Genomic DNA, 20,170 nt, shown 5'->3' on the forward strand with positions numbered 1-20,170 from the left:
TTATATTCCTTTAGTTTGTTAGGATCCACCAATCAAAAGAATCAAAAACGTTCTTCATAAAAATATTCCAGGTTGTAAATACTGTAATGTGAAGTCTATGACATTCCAGTTGGGCAACTTCTTCAATTCCAACATTAAAACAGTTTTTCCAAGTTCCAGCTGGGGCTTTAGGTATGTTTGTTTCGCTAGTTTACTACACAGTTGGAACTCCTTATCAGGGAGTGAGACAGCTTTTCTCTGTCCATAAACAACAACAAAAAAACAAAACAAAAAATAACCCAGCTCAAGCCAGGGACAGGCTACCAAATATGGGAACTCTTCTTGGAAAATGGAGACATCTGGTCACCCTAGCTTGTAGTATTAGTGTACTTGAACTGATATTGGAGTTTTTTGGTGGGCTGTTTTTTTGTTTTTTTTTTTAACTAGCTATACATTTTTGTGGATGGCCCTGTCCACTGCAGTACATAGTTCAGCTCTGTGCCAGTGCTCCCGGCTGCTTCTCTTAACCAAGAGGGCGCCGATCCGAATCTACTGCATGTAATTACACTGACTATAGATAAGGACCTCACACAATCCCACAACAAATAACCTGGATAGTCACATGTATGTGGAGGTAGATGACCACATATCATCTTATTTACTTTGCTCATGTTTCATTTCAACCACAAACCAGCCACAAGTCAATGCACTCGGACACACACACGCAGCTCCATAGAGTCAGTGTAAAATCAGTAGTTTAATGTGACTAATATGGTCTCAGTAAATAAATCAATAATGGTAATATTTCAGCATATGAATATTTTTGACAACACGTTAATATGAGGTTAACAACTGAAACCCACCCACCCTGTGTACAGATCCTGGATCTCGGTCTGCGAGCTACTTAGACAAGTTTGAGATGTTTCCTCATTTTAAATGCTCTGTGGCACCGTTTGCTCACCGAGTTTTGGTTGTCTATAACTTTTCTCTGATGATCTGCCATGGTGTACCTGTCACTACACCTGCACTCACTGCCATGCGTTATTGTTATTGTACCTGTGTCTGCCTTCTTCTTTTGACATCAGACTAGAACACTTGTAAGGGTATCACATCTCCAGTACCTATGATTTCTATGGTACCTTCGGTATCTATGTTACTGTAGAAAAACAAGACACCATCACGTTTTCAGAATTTCGGCATCAACTTGGCACTAAAGAATCATTTCTTGTGACACCCCTGATGCCATGCAGACAATTTTTATCTACTCTTGACTCTTAAGTGTTTGCCTGCCTTTTTTTTCCCTCTTAAGAACAAAAAAATGGCAGGCGTCCGCTGTGCTGAGTTATAGCGACATGACTCACATGATGTGTTCTGAGAGTGACGGCTGCAGCTCTTTAATTGCATGTCTGCGCTGAATGATGGGATACTTAATTCCTACACATTCCACACAATTGCTTCTCACACTGGCAGCGGCCTGGGGAGGCAGCGGAGGGATTCTGTGGACATATGGAGAGGGAGGCCGAGCCCGGGCTGAGTGATCGGGAGCTTCCCGCCTTGTCCCTGCACCAGACCGGCTGCTATCCTGCACTGAAGCTGCAGACGGGCACATGAAGCCGCACGACTAATGAAACACATTCCACACACGCCACAAGCCACACACACACACACACATACACAGAAGTGAGATGTGGCAAGATTTAATTTAGCTAGCCTCTTTAACACGCTCCCAGATACATAAGCAAACACACACTCATCAATAGTCGCTCACTTGAACATTCACACGTACACAAGCACAATCCCACACACAGTCTGATGCACGGTCTCACACATAATGTACAGATGTACCCTCAGTCACATGCACACTGTACATACACACTGAGATACTCACATATTCTCTCTCACACACACACACAACACAGTCAGCTGTATTAAGAGTGTTGACAGTCCTGTCATCTCACTGTAGCACCGTCAGGCTCCCTGCTGTCCTGTGAATGGGTCACTTCTCCTTCTCCTTCATCTCTCTTATCGCTCTGTCACATCGCCTGTTTTCTGTTGAGTTTGGAGTAAGAACAGTGCTCTGGTGATACAGCAGTGCAGTAACACTCTGACCGCAGCTTTTGTGATGCTGGATTCTTGATGGCTGACTTGTGATCAGTGATGTGGTGAAACCAAACATGTTGTACATGTCCTTTACACTATACAGTATCACAGTGGTTTTAATGGATTGTTGTGTCACACTAGAATTTTCTTGGCAGTTTTTGAGGATTTTCCATCGTGACATGAGAGTGACAAAATACCATGCAGAAGGGCAAAGCAAGTTTCAAGGTCAGGAAAATACACAAACTGAGCACTGCTTGTGCTGTTCAGAGCGCAGTAATGAAAACACACAATGATGGGAACACACTGGATGCGTGGCTTGTGCGTCGCGGCAGCCATTGCTGATGTGCTGTGAAAAAATGCGTGTTCTCACTGGCTGTGTGTCTGCTGATCTCTAGATCATGTGACGCAGACAGGAAACAGTGTGTCCACTCTAGCCTGTTAACATGGGTGCTGAAAAATGAAGCTAACACAGAAGTGCCACAAACAGCAGTTCTTTGAATCAACGCTTAAGGCTGGCTCCAAAAGCGAGTCACTCCCCACAGATTCCCATGTTTAAATGCCCAACTTTACAGCAGAAATAAAGCCCAGTACAAAAATAGTTTTGGTCTCTGATAACTGTACAGGGGTGATTTTTTATATATCTCATTTACATTTTATTGAGGCTTTAAGTTCTGCATAATTGAGGGCATGTTGCTTTGAAGGACCAGTGTGCACCGAAGTCTTGGTTCCACATGAACCCCTCCTCTTGGCTATTTTTGGATTAGCTAGGAGTTGGCAGGGTCAGGCACTGCCAAGATGACAACTGTGGAGCAGCTCACTCTGAGCTTCAGAACCGCTCTTCAGAAACCTATGGGTTATGTCACCGAGGCTACATCCATCTTTATTTACGGTCTATGGGCTGTACTAACACGTAATAATGTCATAATGTACTAGTATCATGAGTCTATACTAATGTCAACATGCTAACATATGTACAGTGACAGTAACAATATGTTGGTGTTTTACAGGTATAATGTTTGTTTAATGTCAGGTTTACATTCTTAGTGTATTATCTTGCTGACACTTTATAGTTAAACACAAAATATAGCAGGGGCTGATGTGAACATCAGTTTTGCAGGTATCTGGTCAAGTATTGGACAAATTAAATTTATGATCTAATGACTCTTCTAGATAAAAAAAAAAAAAAAGTCAAGGATCAACTAAGTGTGTGGGATCTGTCTTCTGAATGTACAAAATTTCACGGTAATCTGTGCAATAGCTGTTGAGTTGAAGTTCATCTCTATCTATAAAAAAGTCTCTGATTATCACTTGAAACACGCTGAATGTCAGCTGCCCATTGGCAGAATTAATGCAAACACACTTGTATTGTCCTCAGATGTAGCAGTTAAATGTCAGCTCAAACAGCAGCCAGCAGTGCTGTTCACTGACGTGACCCTGTAAATATCCTGCCCCCAACACAGGCCCCAACAGGCCCCTGTGCATGCAAGGGGAGAGAGACATATAGTATATATGGAGAAAGACAAATAATCTGCTAATGCATTTAGCAGGCAGGCCTTGTTTAAGAAAAACCCTTAATGACTTTAACAGATCTTTATTAGCTTCCATTAGAGAGGGACACTGGAGGGAAACAAGGTTGTGATTCCTGCAGACAGATCAGAGGTGAGCAGGATCAGAGGAGAGAGGGAGGGAGAGGATGAAAAAGAAGAAACAATGAACAACAGAGAAAAAGAGCCTTTACAGACAAGTAATGCCCTGTTTATTGTTTTTATGGGTTGAATGTCTTTGTTATTTTTTTTTTACATTTGTTTTTTTTTTACAATTGTGAATTCATACCATCTTTTATAAATAAAGTTAAGCATCTTATTATGACTCACATGACTGTGGTAACCTGGTGTAGGGGGAAAAGGAGGAATGCTGTACAATGCAAAAATGTCAAGTTTCAAGTATCAAGTTTGTGCACATACAGTGCAGACAGTAAAGGTGTGTTCAGATGGAACGTGAGGCAAATTTTAGAGGCCACTTAATTGCATACAAAGACAATGGAAAAAGAAAGTCGATGAATACAAATGGCTGCAAATTTTGCCCGGGGCAGTGGGAACTGATTCGCAGACACTGCCACATGTTGAAAATGTTTCACTCAGAGCAAAAATTATATCTCATTCCTTTATGGATCTACATCCTAAACATATAGAGACAATTCTTGGTTGGCACACAGCTAATATCTGTCCAGTTGATACATAGGCCGTTTGGGGCAGGTCAACACAAACTACACAAATGGTAAAATTATGGTCAAATTTGTGCAAATGACGTGAGCACCGCTTTAAAGAGATACAGAACTTGGAATAGCAGATGTGATTCAAGCTTGGCACTCCTGCTGTAGGTGTGTAACATCAGCATGAAGTCCTATATCATGTGGTTGGTGTATGTTTCATTTTAACCTCACATCAAGTACAGCTGAGTCCACTCGGAAGAAACCCATGCAATATAAGACATAGACAAGCAAGCAGGTAAGATGTGACCACAGCAAAGACACTGGTGTCTCTGAAGGAGAATGTCCTCCCATAAAAATGACCCCACAGGTCATTTGTGCAAGCTGCTTATTATGACCCATAGTTATAATTCATTATGGAGGAAGAAAGGTGACAGTGTGATATAGCACCAATGTCTGTGTTTGGAAGAGCTCAGGGTGGTTGGATGGGTCAACAAAACATAGGACATCAACACTTCAACACAATGAACAATGCGTCCTCTGACCTTAGTAAAGAACTTATATTAATTTGATTTTTTCCTTAACCTTAACCAAGTTGTTTATGTGCCTACCTCTAACTAAACCAATACTACAGCATCATCACTGCTGCTGTGGTGGTGCTGATTCGGCAAATACTCCTACGGGCTGTATAGAGGGTAGGGATGACCTACAGTATATGGTCATCTAGGGTGGAGAACTTGTTCTCTAGAAATTCCTGAAATTACAGGGAAATTTTTGGGGTGTAGTCCAGAGAAGGAACTTTTGGGAAAACATCTGGGACACGCTAGCAGGTTGTAGTGTCTCTTTGGCATTTCACCTTTTTATCTTGGATGTTGTGATTACATGGTGTATGTCTTAACCACATCATGCGAAGAGGCCCTTCTTATGATCTACTTAAAAAAAAACATGGCAACAAAACATGAAATAAAAACACACTTTTAAATACTGAAGCTGAGTTCATACAGTTTTTACATATTTTTTTATTTTTACTGGTTTGTTTGAGATGGACTATGAATCAAACATTATCTGACATATAACACACCTAATCACTGATTACACATTTTCTTCTAACATATGTAAAATCACTTATCATGTATACAATTCCTGTCTGCTTTTGAAAGGCGTTGCTGTCACAGGATTGGCTCAAACTGTACTTTGCCACTGATAGTAAAGCATTCCTCCATGACTCTGTTACCGCAGTTTCATACTTAAAACGTGCAGTAAATTTAAGCAATAATGATTTATCATCCCAAAACAATATAATATAATAAAATAACTTTATTCCACAAATAAAAAGGTAAAGCAAACACAGGCTGGCTAGAGTGGAAGAGGAAAGCCTTGTCTCCATCCCAGTCCCAACCCTACAGCCCATCATCCATCCCCTCCTCTCCCCAGTGCTGTGTTTGTGTTTCTAGGGGGAGCCGGATGACCCTTGACCCCACACTAATGAGAGCGATAACGAGGATTAAAAGGGGGTGACTGGAAGGTGTCTGAGAGTGGGGTTTAAACAATTACACTGGACTGCCAACATGCCTTTCTTCATGACTCAGGAAATTACAGTCTACCCCCCCCCCCTTTCAGTCAGCACACAAAAGAAAGGGCTTATGGAAAATAATAAATTATCTCGGGGGCTACGTTAACTTGGATGTAAATCGCTGGGCAATTATGTTTTAATAGCCCTTTAAGAGAATGAGTAATTGGGTTGACACTACTGGGGTTGATCAGGCTCACCCATCTCTCTCCCTTTGTGCCCATGGGAAGTGAGCTCTGCGTCTGTGTCGGTCAGCCTGCAGCAACACTGTGTGGCAGTTAGTTACTTAGACAGTGAAACAGTGTAGCAGCGATATCAGGGATGATGGATCCGCATGACTACGACTGTCATCTTGAAAACATTCAATCTTTACTGCGGCAAGCAGATAAATGTCGTCACTTTTAAAATGTTCTATTTCCTCTGTAGCACTAATCACTGAGACGTGTTGCACTGCACGTCTCAGAGATCACCTGTTTGTTGTAGGCACCTCCCGCTGACTGGTCAGCCAATGTAGCTTTTGCTTTGTCTGTTTAAGCAAAACTAAATTTTATTTAAATAGTAGGGATGCAACCTATCTGTATCTGTTTATTTAACAAAATAATCTGTATCTATATCTGTATGTGTATGTAGAGAGGTTAGGAGCAATAAGCTGCAGCTTCAGTCTACACCTTTTTGGCCAATATTGGTGTGTTTCTTTGTTTTTTGTTTGTTTTTTTTGTGTGTTTTTATATGTATATGGACCGAAATAAAATGGAATTGAATTGAATTGAATATTCAGATTTATAACAAAAGTGGATGGGACATATACAAGAAGTTGTTGTTATAGTGTAGCTCACTGGGCCATAATGGTTGTTTGCAATGGGAGGAGGTACAGGTGAAAATAAAGTTTGTTTAAAGTGTCTATGATAAAAAGAAAAAAGCCTTTCCTCTAATTCCACCTGTGGCAGACCTTCAGCACTCTACATACTGTTACAGAGCGAGTCAGGCTTCTGCTAAAGTGCAGGCGCAAAACAATCACAAGGACAACGATCCTGCCATTACAGCAAAAAGTGTATGAGATGTGATGTCTGCAGGTTTCAGTTAGACTGAGAAATGACCCTGAGAGGAATGATTTCATGTTTTCGGCAGATCGTGTCAGTCAGGAGAAAAAATAAACTGAGTACTGCAAAAACTTCTGATGCATGTTATCTGATATATTCTTATGAATAATGTATCAAATTGCTTTATGATAATTTTCAAAAATAAAAAACATTTTTTTTGTATCTTAATTTCCTTATGCTACAGCAAGTGTGTCTGACTGTGTACAAGCCACATGTGTAGGCGTGTTTGTGTCTGCATGAAGTAGAAACAAGACAAGTCTGATCACACACAAACAAATGCACACATAAAGGTGAGCAGGATGCTGGCCAGCTCCCTTTGACCTCTGACCTCTAGCCCTGAGCGTGACCTGTGGATGATCAGTGTGTGTCTCGATTTGTCTGCCACGGGGGAAAAAGGAGGCCAGATCGATGTGAGGAGGGAAGAGATCACAACAGGCCAAACCTGGTGAGCTGAAAACCACCAAATGAGACTGGAACAACACAAGCAGCAGGGTAGGGGGAGAGAATAAAGCAAGGGGGAAAAAAAGACAGAAAAAAGGAAAAAAACAGTGATAGAGATCTGAGGCTAGTCTGACACAGAAGAAGGAAATAATCAAACTCCTCGGCAGGATGTCAGACCTTACTGCAATGAACACGCAAATGGTGGGATAAACCTATATTTATCTCCTCTTATTTTCATCTCGGGAGGAAGACAAACAGGGTAAGGAATTGATCAGATGAGCATCTGTTAGGCTTGGCAACAGTCACAAGTCTTCAGAGACAGTTTTTAAACCCCATTTTTCAATCTTAGCTCCATTACTGTCAACACAGCACAGGCACTTAAAGGACTGTTCCACAGTAAAAGATGAAAACAAGAGCTGTGTATGCAAATGCAGGCGACTGGACCTCAGTTCTTCACCCTGTTAGTTTCCTTTTAGGCAGAGGTTCTCTCATTCCTGCAGCCCCAGTGAGAGCTTGACATGGACAATTTGTGCAGTGAGTTTCTACAGGAGTAATGAAGTAAAGGAGTAAAGACTTTTTTCCTTTGATGATACCTTGTGTTTTAAAAATTAAAGGGCTATCTATAGCTGTGCCGTCCTTACTATACGCCCTTTACAGAAACACGATCAAGGTCAACTACTCTGGGTTCTTCAAGGCTGATACTACACCAGCATGTTAGTGCTGCTTCAGGGGTCACACACAGTGTTAGTCAGTTGGTTGCTCTGATAGATGTCCAGTTCAAGCCTGTTTGCTTTGGTACGGTGAACAGTAAGAGCCTGAACAGCCTCCAGGGACTGCTAGCAGGCTGCAACTAATTACTGTTTTCATTATCAATTATTCTGCCGATCATTCTCTTCATGAATCAAATAATTATTTGGTTTAAATACATTTAAATTACATGGTTTTGTCTCACAAACAGTCCAAAACCCAAGTAAAGATATTCACTTTATTAACGTGAGAAGACTTACAAATCAAATCCTCACATTGTGAAAAGCTAAACCCGAGAATGTTTGGAATTTGTACTTCAAAAATGAAGCCGATTGACCAATTGATTAACAAACTAATCACTTGAGCTTAGACGATGCACAAACAAAATTTGAATCATGAATTGCAAATGAGAATGTAATCTCTCACTGGTTTAATGCTGCCTTTTGGAGTCATACAGGTTTAAGATTAGGGGGTAGAAACACAAGGTACATGTTACAGGCGGAAGATGAAATGTGATCTAGGAAATAAACCTTGAATACTACACCCATTAAAATTAAGGATTATTAGACACTAAAACACTGGATAGCATGAGGGAGAATTCAGAAAGTAGCACTTTATCCTCTGCTTCATATCTGAAAGGAGTGTGTCCTTACACATGTACAGGATTTGGTTGGCCACACTGGGGCCGGACAACCATTTTTCTGTGCAAAAGCAGTGGTCTAAACTGAAATTTAAACTCAATCTTTGTTACGTTTCCCTGCCTGTAGTATCCACCTGTCTTTACATTGACCTTGTATTTCATTTTTGTATTCTGTCACATACCAGTAATGTTCAATTTGTGCTCATTCCCAAGACACCTAAAGGTGTGTTGTTACAACTATTGTGACGCCCTTCAGCATCTTCACATAAAAATGTGAACAGCCTCTGCAAAAGTATTTGCACACCCTGCCCTCTAGAAATTACGTTTACATACAACAAATTTGTTCTAGTGGGATTATGGTCACTGGGAATGTTTTTGTTTTTCAAGGAGAAAGTGCTACACACTACACTACACTACACTGTACTTCTCATACTGCACACTAGTCATGGGGAGGTGGTCTGGGTGAATACAGTACATGGAGTAGAAGTGGGTTTACAGTGCTTTAGTTTCTATGAGGACAGAATAAAGACTGTTAACATTTTACTGATATGTTGCTTTTTTAAGGTTATTTCTTTGTCATTTCCGCTTTATCTTATATTGAAAGTGGAGCTAGACAGAAAAGTCAGGGGAGAGAGAAAGGGAATGACATGCAGCAAAGGGGCCGGGCTAGACTTTAACTCGGAGCAACCCAACATTTTGTGCCCTGTCAGACCTGTTAATAACACGTACTCACTACATTGATGCAAAAAATGTAATCTGGACCATGTTACATGTCTTATGAAATGTGATTTCTGTTGTACATTAGTGGTAAACAAATGTAATTTCTAAGAGGCAGGGTTGTCCATACTGTCAGGTAGACTCACCTATCTGCTCAGTGACAGGCAAAAATCAGGGACAAATTACAGCTTTGGAATTAACAACACGTTTAAAAATATCTTTGGACATTTAAATGAAAAAATTAAGTGTTATTTAGATAAATCAGGATCATATAGTGAGAGATGTGATTGCTTTTGGTGATGTATGGAACATGTCCTCAGAGAGGAACATCCATCACTTCAGAAGTGGATCAGACTGACAGGACCACGCTAATGCACACACAAATCCTCTATCCGGTCCACATATGCTATGGAGCACCTGATGATGCTCCTGTATCTTTATAACTGTGTCTCTCTGTATCCTCTCTGTCTGTATCCTCTCTGTGTTCCTCACTGGGGCTCTTTCACTCCCTCCTGAGCAGCTCCGTCACCCATGTCGCTGGGGGACAAGGAGAACGTGGCGGTTTCCCTGGATCAAAAATTTACGAGCAATTAAAAGTCGGCCGACGCCCGGCATCCATCAGCCCTGCGTGCTGCTGCCAGGCTGGGTGAGGGGGACTCGCAGTAAACCACAGGCTATATACTTTTATATCTGTTTTCCCTCCAAAGAGGGAAGGTTATGACAAAATTATGTTTTACTGTCCCCGGTTTCTACAGCGATGTAGACATCTTTCATGGAACAGGCTTGTTGGAGGTCAGAGAATGGAAGGGAGGCACAGATAGATAAATATGTGTGTGTAAGAGTGTGTTGTGTTTATGTTGGGTGATTTTTTTAACCCCCTTGACAGAAGCCTTTAACACAATAGGAATAACATAGTATCTGCTCCTCTGGTCGATCAGTTACTGAGGGAAAATGACCTAATTACTCTGTTGTTTATTACTGCAGAGCTCTGATTTATCTCCCTATGCTGATGTAATTTCAACACTGAGTCTTCCTCTTCAATAACGGCAGCCAGGCGCATTTTTTTGTCTTCAAACACACATACACACTCATGCACAATGATCCATTGCGACACACCTCATACACAAAAAAACACGCAAACCCTCATACATCAACACAGTCACTCTTTCACTTTTCCTGGCTCCTCGCGACAGGCCCAGACTCATTTGCATCCTTAATTGTGTTGTAATGTACTTTTAATTTGAAAATGGAGGCAATTAATTATTTTGATATGGAACAAAATGCCGCAAATGTAAACATTCTAATAGTTCTCTGTGAACCGGGTATCATTTTTCAAAAGAGGGATTGAATCTTATCTCGTTTTTTAATGCCATACCAGTTTCTTTCTTTTTTTTTTTTTAAAGATATAATTTCACCACTCATGCATTCTCCTTGATATTCACTTTGTCTTTGCAGTGAGGGCAGCGTTTCTTTGATCTATTCCACCGCTGTTATTTTCTATCTAAATCTCCCACAGGATAATTACTGTAGTTTCACCTATGCTATCAGAGGAGATTAAATGAAATTAAGCCTGTTTGGACGTTCTGCTTCTTCTCCGTACATCATCCCTCTGGTGCAAAGCCGCTAACACCAGACTCTCCACGTTCTATTTCTGGGTCAGAGAGGCTTCAAGTGGAGATGTGAATCACAGATTAATTTTTTTTTTCCTCTGCCAACCATGTGATCAATAGGTGTCAGTGTTCAAAGGATGCAGAGCAATGCCGCAGGAGAGGAGAGGAGAGGAGGGTAGAGGAGAGGAGAGGAAAGGCGAGGAGGGGAGAGGAGAAGAGAGGAGAGGAGAGGAGAGGAGAGCCATTTGTACAGGCCCTGGAAAAAACACTGACACTTTCACTCCCTCAACCTGATAAACTCACCACAGAGCGGTACAGGATGGATGCGTGTTATTTTTTTTCTCTTTCCACCCATCTCTAATACCTTTTCTCCTCCATTCCCTTTCTTTCTCCTCTCTCTCACACACACACAAATTTTCTGTCCTCTTATATCTTGATCCTCCACCCAACCACCACTCCTCACCCCTATCGATTTCACTCTCTCTCACTTCTGATTCTCCTGAGGGTGCTGGGAGCTCGCTGACATCACAGCCAGCCTGGCAACAGCCTATAAATTATGAGTGACAAGTCTTTGGACCAATAAAAGCACCACCATATTTCATGCACAGTAAATCTGATTGCAGATTGCGCCGGCGTGTGGTGGCTGACATGTTTATTGTGGTTATGGCAGTGGGAGCTGAGGGTGGTGTTGCTCCCCCAGCATCAGAGTTTTCTAAAGCTCCCAGTCTATATGGAGGTCAAACAGATGGGAACTCTAGGATGTGGGCGACCCCTTCCTCCCACCCAACAACCCCTTAAATCCCCAAACACACACATATATACACACACACACATCAATGCCAACTCATCCAGCATCTATACGGCAGCTATTTTTCCTTCAGCTTTTACAAAGCCAGTCGCTGCTTTCACTGCAGCCATCTGTCCTCAATCCACACACACTCCGTGAAACTTTCAACATCTCCAATGATTGAATGAGAGACTGAAACTTTTAATGACTAATTACCTTGTAGGTTATTTAGAGTCAACCTCACATACAGCACACCATCTCGCATTATTCCTTCTCAGCTAAAAATAGTCCTCCTGTTTGAGTAACTTTGAAAAAAACTACACTGCCAAGTTGTTTGTTACTTGTATCCTCAGTAAGAACCAATGAGTGGCACAGACATCGTACTGAGAGATGGACGAACCTGCTTTTGGTTTTGGTGCATTCAGAGGATTTTAAGAAAAATATTCTTTAACCTGTGAGGAACGAGCATAATTTGACAGTCTGGCATTAGTGTGGTAGAAATATTGTAACTTTATCTAATATTTATTTTCTTCTTTTCTTTTTCTGTAAATAATGCACAATTTTAAGGTACTTCTACCTTACTTGAGTATTTCCATTTTACGTTACTTTATACTTCTACTCCATTACAGCTACTAGCTACATTATAGATCAAGGCTTAACATAAAAAAAGAAACCTATATACATTTTAAGTCTTTAGTTCTATAAATGAAACTTTAGTGAGTTTGTAGTGAAAAACTTTTCCTCATTGTGAAGTATTTTTCTCTGTGGTCTCGCTTTTACTTTTACTTCTACCTTACTTTTTGTGCAAAAACTAAATTTTTGCTTTCGTTTTGACTCCATTTTTATGCTCATTTCATTCATAAAAAATAATCAGCACTATGATGTATTTTTCTTTACATTTTCTGTTGATGAAGTCTGACCTGGTGGGGGGGTTGGGGCTCCCTTTTCTATGTCTGGTAATCACTGCTCACGCTAATGTTTCTTTTTGTATTTCCTTTTTTAAAATGATTTTTTAAGGGTTTTTATGCCTTTATTTATAGCTACAGTGAGAGAGAGACAGGAAAGTTGGGGAGAGAGAGAGGGGATGACATGCAGCAAAGATTCGAACCCCTGCTGCTGCAGTTAGGACTAAGGCTTGATGGTACCTGCTCGACCAGGTGAGGCACCAAGGCGCCCCTCTTTTTGTATTTCATTCCAGAGAAACTGCCAGAAACCTTAAATTTATAACTTCCTGCACCAGTGGAAACAAGACCTTAAACTCACCTTTGTGTCTACTGGCAACAGGATGTAGTTACATTTTTTTCCAGAAAATATTTGATGATCATCTGATAAACCACAAACTAGCAAATAACAGGCTACAGTAAACACCTACAGAATCAAAATTCATATTCTTGCATCCGTTTTTGAATAGACTCAAGGAAAAGCTAAGTGAGGTGCCGTCATGTTCTCAGGACCTCTTCTTCACTAACCTCAACCTAAGCATTCAGTGTTATCTTCAATTTTCTTAAACATGGATCCTCTCATTACTGATATCATATCTAATCTTTAATGTATTGTAACAACCTCATTGATGGTAAGTGACCCTGTGCTCATTGCACTGGCTGGTCCATCCGTCCTCGCCCATGCAATAAACCATTCTTCATAATTAGCGTGGCCGCTGCAGTATGATCAGGGCATTACAAGTCCTCTGCCACAGCCCCTAAATGGACAGATTTCAACAGACGCCCGCTGGTGTGATCGGCATCATTATATTTTAATTAATCCATTCTTCTCACAGCAACACAGTAATTACAATCTATTTTATGACACGGCATGCTGTGAAAGAGGGGATGGAAGAGAGGAATAGGAAAGCAGCGAGAGGGAATGATAGTGAGAAAATGGCAGGAAATGGAGGGGGAGAGGAAGGACGGGAAAAGGAAACTACAAAGGGACGTGAGGACAGAGAGTCAGAGGCAGGATGACAGGAGGAAATTCTAAGGTGAGTGAGACAGAGAGCAGAGGTAAAACATCACAAACGCTATGACTGATTACCAATATGTCATCGCCTGGCTGACATTGTAAAAGCGTTGTAAAAGCGTTGTAAAAGCGTCTATACAATGTCTGGAGGAGCACAGGGCTCACTCTCTCCCTCCCTCTCCCTCTCTGATTCATGCTTCATACAGTGAGAGCGAGAAGCTCCATTTCTTCCAGCCTCTGTCTGTATAAATCAGAGCAGGTACAGACACTCAGACACGCTGTGGGTGTGATAATAACATTAGAGGATTACAATGACACTCCTCCCTGGACAAGATCACCTGTCTCAACTGTCATAAAACAGACTGTTGCTTTTTGTGGCTGAAGCACTTTGTACGAGGAGAGTGTGTAGGTGTGTGTGTGCGTGCGGATAGAAGTGGTGTGTGTGCACGTGGAAATAACAGTAGTGAACATGTGGAAGATGCCTGATCATCACAGACTGTTTACCTGAGGAAACTGTCACACACAGCACCTGATTCCTCCAGCAACTTACATCCATCACTCTCAGTTAATTTGAGCTTATTTTACTGTAAAAATATTCATAAAAATACTCATTTAAGGAATTTAACAGTTTTATGGCTCAAACATTGTGGTCCAGAAACCTTAAGGTGGTTAAAATAGGCTATTTAATTCACATGAAATTATCCCAGTTAGAGATCATATTGGGATAATTACTGTAATCATACATTTCATAACCACAACCACTGTATCCCCATTAAAACTGTGGACAGGTAAACTATTCAATCATAGATCTTCCCATACGGAGAAAATATCTGTGTGATATGTTACACAGATAAACAAACAATTAAGAACAACAATTAACTTAACAATATTTATGTCCACACCAACAGTTTGCCATGTACCATCCAACAATGGTGCTGCATAATTAATAGCTTTTTATATCATAATTATTATTATCACCTAAACAATAGTAGTAGTTGTGAAAAGCAGTTAAAAATAATGAGCTGTAGCAACAAACCTTTTGTCAAAGTAACTTGTAAGTTTTTACTTCAGTTAAATGTGTTTCTAACTTCACCGGGGTCAACATCTAGAATTATTTACAAAAGCACAATAACCAGCAAATGACGTTGACCAGTACTGAACACTTTACAACCTCTTCCCTAGAAATAAGAACTAAATCGACATCATAGGAAATTAACTTGTTTGTTTTCTTGTCGAGCCGCTCTCATATTATAGAAATATACGGCTACAGCCAGCAGCCAGTTAGCTCAGCTTAGCACAAGGACAGGGGGGAACAGCTAGCCTGGTAAATCATGGATTTACAGGGGGTTACGTACCAGACTAATTCTTGGATGAGAGCAGTAAATTAGTGAAGGCTCTGCTGGTAGTCTCGTAAACCTCATGGTAACATGTCTTACATTAACCACACATCGATCTTCTCAGTGACTCAATACGAAAATGAGCAACCGTATTTACCAAATTGTGTCATTATTGCTCTAAAGAGACACAACTAAACTTGATCAGCGCATGTTGCTTAGGCAGTGATAGCAACAAGTGATCAAGGTTTTCAGACGAGCACAGTCGCTCAGTATGCAGAAATACTGATGTTGAAATTGACTGATTAATACACCATCTGTTTACATGTGAGTCTCATTTAAAATGTGGGCAGAAAGGTCCTGGATGTGTCACAATACCTGTGGTGAACATGGTATCCTGCAGCATTAATGTTCCACCCAGGCTCTTCGGGGTCAGGGATCTTCGCTGTCTTGGCGATGAGATGCTGAACGTCCCTCCATGTCAGCTCAGGACTTGAGCAAGAGACATAAAACAGAATATTATCAAATGCATCCTTCCTTCGGCCTGTGTTCTACACCAGCTGAAACCACAGAGGAACACACTTCAACTCTGCGTGATACTCTGAGAAGAAACCTGCAGGGAGCTCAACACGTGCTCTTGTGTTGGGTAGAAAGAGGCTGGAGAACTCTTTTATGAGGCCTAAAACACATTCTACCAGCCACACATGCAAGGCTTACACTGTATTAATGCTTCGGTTTATTGATACATAAACTGCTGCGATAAGACACTGCCATACCTTTTACAGCGAGTCCTCTAGACATAAAAGCACATGTTTAAAGTCAAGCTTAAGGTTTTAATAATGGTGTCACAAAAAAAACTGTGAATCCAACAAAGAATATTTGAGACTTTAACAAAAGAGCCTAGAGAGTCGAATGTAGAAAAAGTCTTCTTTTTAATCCCAGGCAGGGGAATTCTAATAGAGCGGACTCAAGTGTCATGTCAAGCAATATACTAATGGAATCCAATTAAGACCTTTAAACTGCGCCGAGAGCTGGAGGATATTAGCTCAGTTTTCTGTAACAAAAGACCAAAGGGTCGTCAACGAGGGCTTTTTCAGGATATAAAAAGCATAAAGGAAATTGGGTTTTTCTGCTTTATCCACTCATTATTGTTCCCAAAGAAAATGACTTGAATGGAGTCTAAGAAAACCGCTTGCCCACCCATTCTCAACTGCTTTTTTTTCCTGTTTCTGACGAGAAATGCCTCAACATCTGTACACGGACAGTCATTTCCCCAATGCAGGAGAAACAAAGGTAATTAAAGGTGTACTACACTATTAAACCTGAGTTCCTCTATGACTGATGACATAACCGCGATACATCATGCATGTCTACTCAGCCACATTGAGGTACAGCTTCATAGTTTTACTGTATGGCAAATATCTGCACAGAGATGTGAAGAAAAACCCTTGAAAAAAACAAAAAAAAAACAATTGACAAGTGGCCCCTTCATTACTGTGCTGTTGGGTGTTAGACATCTCAGGAAATATCAGGCACAGATATAAACAGATGTATTCCATTCACGTATTGGAAAAAAAAAAAAAAAAAAAGACGAAGGAGAACAAAAGTGAGAAGAGAAGCTTTCATTAGCAGCATAAAACAAAACCCCGGCAAGCAACGAGAGCAGGCAGCTAAAACAACATGATAGGCATAATACCAGTAACACTAATAATAGACAGATAGAATGAAACAAAACACAACACACAAACAATTATTTTAAGCTTTGATTTCAAAGGGATTGGAGTGTGTTTGTGTGCAGGGAGGGGATAGGCTTTGTACTTTTGAACTGTTGCTGCTCACTGCATGTGTCTGTGTGTATGAGTGTGCGCTCTGTATTATATATTAGCGGCAGCAGTGTGATTCTGTTGTGTGCACTCCCCCACCTCCATCATCAGCACCACCACTACCATCACCCCTCTGGTGGAATCAGAGAAAGCCCCGCGGCCCCGGCTGGTTTGCATAAAGCAAACAAAATTAAATTTGCTTTGCTAAATCAAAGCATGTATGGTATTCCAAGCTGCTCTCTCTGGGACAAATTACTTCAAACGGCCTCCTTTGTATCATAACAGAATAAAAAAAAAATCAGCCCAATCAGCGGCTCTCCAAAACCCTCGACTCGGGAATTAATTATTGAACCGAGGGCTTTTCTCTCTCCTAGCAGTCCGCGACACAGATCTATTTATTTTGGAAAAGTCGTTTTGCTCTTAAAAACACACTGTTGGCTGAAAACCCAGTTTACTGCTTTCGCTCTCTCTCTCTCTGTGTCTATGTGTTTTCACTCTTCTTTGCCGCACAGCCTCTGGAAGGACTTGAATAGGTTTGGGCGATACACGAAATTAATCTGAAACCCCCACAACCAGCATCTACTATAGTGCTGGTTAAACAGAAGTATTGCTTATGCTGTAATGGACTTAAGATGAACTGAGCTGTTAATGCGTGAGGTTTCTTTCACATAAGAGGTGGCACTTATTTTTCTCTGCACTAGCTCTTTGTCATTGCCAGAGCATGTGTTTTCTCCTCCTGTTGGTTTTGGTTTGGCTGCAAGACAGAACAAAACCACTATTTATGGAATTTGTTATGTTGCTCAAGTTGAAGAATTCTTGTTTTGTACTGTTGTCACCATCTATTAAATGATTCCCCTTATTCTTTCTGACATGCTACATATATTCATATTTAATGTAAGACAGTATTTTACAATACAAACTACTACTACTTTAGACTTTTTTAGATTTAGGTTTTTTTGGGGGGGGAGAGCTATGCCACATCAAATGGACATACAGTATTTTGGGACAGATGATTGGCCTGTAGTCACATGACCACAGGCCCAACCCACATTTGAAGAGGTCCCATAGGCAGATAAGTATATGTTTACATATGAGTGGCTGTGTTATATATATATTTTTCTCTTTGTCTATCCTATTTAAATGTTACTTTTGATATGTTCTGTGATCACCACAGGCCAAAACATGTCAGTCTAATAAAGATCTTCTTTTTACTGCAAGTGCTGCTGGAGTTTTGACCACATTGAACATCAACATAACTTCCATTGTCAACATGTGCAACCCCACAAACCTGATTATGTATTTTGATGAGCGGAAGGCGGAGAGCATCTTGAACCATGGAATTTATAGGGTTTCACTACACTCTTTAATACAAAAGCTACAATAATAATATACAGTATCATTTCAAAAAAAGGCACAGAGATTTAAGCTTCAGACACTGGTCACACCAGAAAGTGGCACAGATGAATTCCTGCATGTGTCTTTGCAAGAACAGGAGGGAGTGAAAACCTGGTGACACGGTGATGACCTCCAGGTCTTCTTGGCAAACTACTGGCCAGGAACAGGACAGAGAGAATAGCTCTCCATTTCCAAGCTCCCAAGCTAGACCAGTCACCAACAGGACAGTTAGTCAGGCCCTTAAGCTGAAATGTTTCTACTTAGACTGATTAATTCCTTTGGTCGGTACGTGACTTACAGTAAGCTAAGAATCAAGTAATGCAGCACCAACAAAAAACACTTAACTGATGCAGGATGAAATAAGACTAAAACATAACAGTTTACAAAGCCCAGTGAAGGAATCATGTCTCCTGTCAAAGATCATCCCCTCCTGAGGGATAAACAGCAACACTAGAAGAGGTAACTGACACCACTCTTACAATGACAGAATTAAAGCATGTTGTCCGGCATGAACACACTCGAGCACATCTGGGCTGCAGGGGCACAGTGCAACAATATATGAACCTCCTCCCGACCCACACAGCCTTCATCCCCTCGCCAAGCCTCACAAAGCAGCACAGCAGCCGTCACAGTGAGCACACAACTGTTTACAAATCCCCAGTTAATAGGATCAGGCCTCATTGACTGGGCTGCTCCGATGTGTCTGATGTAATCTATTAGCTGTATGATAGTCAGTGTCTCAGTCCAATCGATAACCCTGGGCCTCCATATTGCTCCACTGTGGACTGTTACTCCTCTTTAGTGCTGCTTAGAATGCAGGCTTAGTGACTATAAAGTGTGTGTGTGTGTGTGTGTGTGTGTGTGTGTGTGTGTGTTCATCTATTGGTTCTTGTGTGTCAGATCATGGACTTGTTGGAGTTTTAATGTTGGAGTGTGTGTCTGTTTTTTTTGTGAGTGTGTGTATACAGTAGCTGTGTGTACGTGCTATGCACAAACGTGTGTACACAATATGTACCGCGCTCTGTATGTGTGCAATGGTAAATCATAAAACATACATACTGTGGCTGATACCTGGGCAGATGTTAATTCTGTAACACTTTAATGCATGAATGCATATGGGAATTGCGCGTGTCCGTGTGTGTGCGTTGTGTAATTATGTTGCCGTTCGTGACATCCATGCACCTATGCACATATGGATTGAACGTCTGGGAGTGCATGTTCGAGTGCGTGCATGTGTGTGTGTGTGAGTATGCGCTGTGTTTGTGTGTGTCGGAGTATGTCTGTGGCTGGTGTAACTGGGTTTCCAATTAAGTTGAACCACAGGCTGGATCAATGCTAGTCCTCTGTGTGCAGGAATGAGCAGCCCTGGGCCCTCAGAGCATGGCCCACGAATAATTTATCACTCACACTGGGCCCAGGCACAAAGGAGGAGGGGGGGGTGGAGGAGGACGATGAGGAGGAGGAGGAGGAGGAGGAGAAGGAGACAGGGAGCGCAAGGACAAAGTGTCCAGCCCAGGGGAGAGAGCGTGAGAGATGGGCAATCGAGGGGACAGAAAGATGGAGGGGTGAAGAAAGAGAGAGAGATCAGGACCCCAGAGGAAAACACTGACAGCTCCCGATCGTTTGGAAGCATCGCACTCAACATTTTTATTTTGTAAACAACCATCGAAAATGAAACTCTGTAGGGAGCGCAAACCATATCATTCGTTTTACCACAATATACTGTATGTCTGCTGATGCCGAAAGACAAATATGAAAATAT

General features: G+C 41.3%; 1 protein-coding gene across 1 annotated transcript in view; it reads right to left on the reverse strand.

The window, feature by feature from the left end:
- The window catches only part of LOC139612671 (furin-like protease kpc-1), a 180,786-nt gene that overhangs the window by 41,985 nt on the left and 118,631 nt on the right, over positions 1-20,170 (reverse strand). The window contains exon 13 of the mRNA XM_071468476.1: positions 15,569-15,682. Coding sequence (XP_071324577.1) covers positions 15,569-15,682 — 114 coding nt within the window. The remainder of the gene's footprint in view (positions 1-15,568; positions 15,683-20,170) is intronic.

Source organism: Trachinotus anak, unplaced genomic scaffold (genome assembly GCF_046630095.1).
Source record: "Trachinotus anak isolate AG129_WGS33_773 ecotype Australia unplaced genomic scaffold, CSIRO_AGI_Tana_v1 ptg000032l, whole genome shotgun sequence".
Lineage (NCBI taxonomy): Eukaryota > Metazoa > Chordata > Actinopteri > Carangiformes > Carangidae > Trachinotus > Trachinotus anak.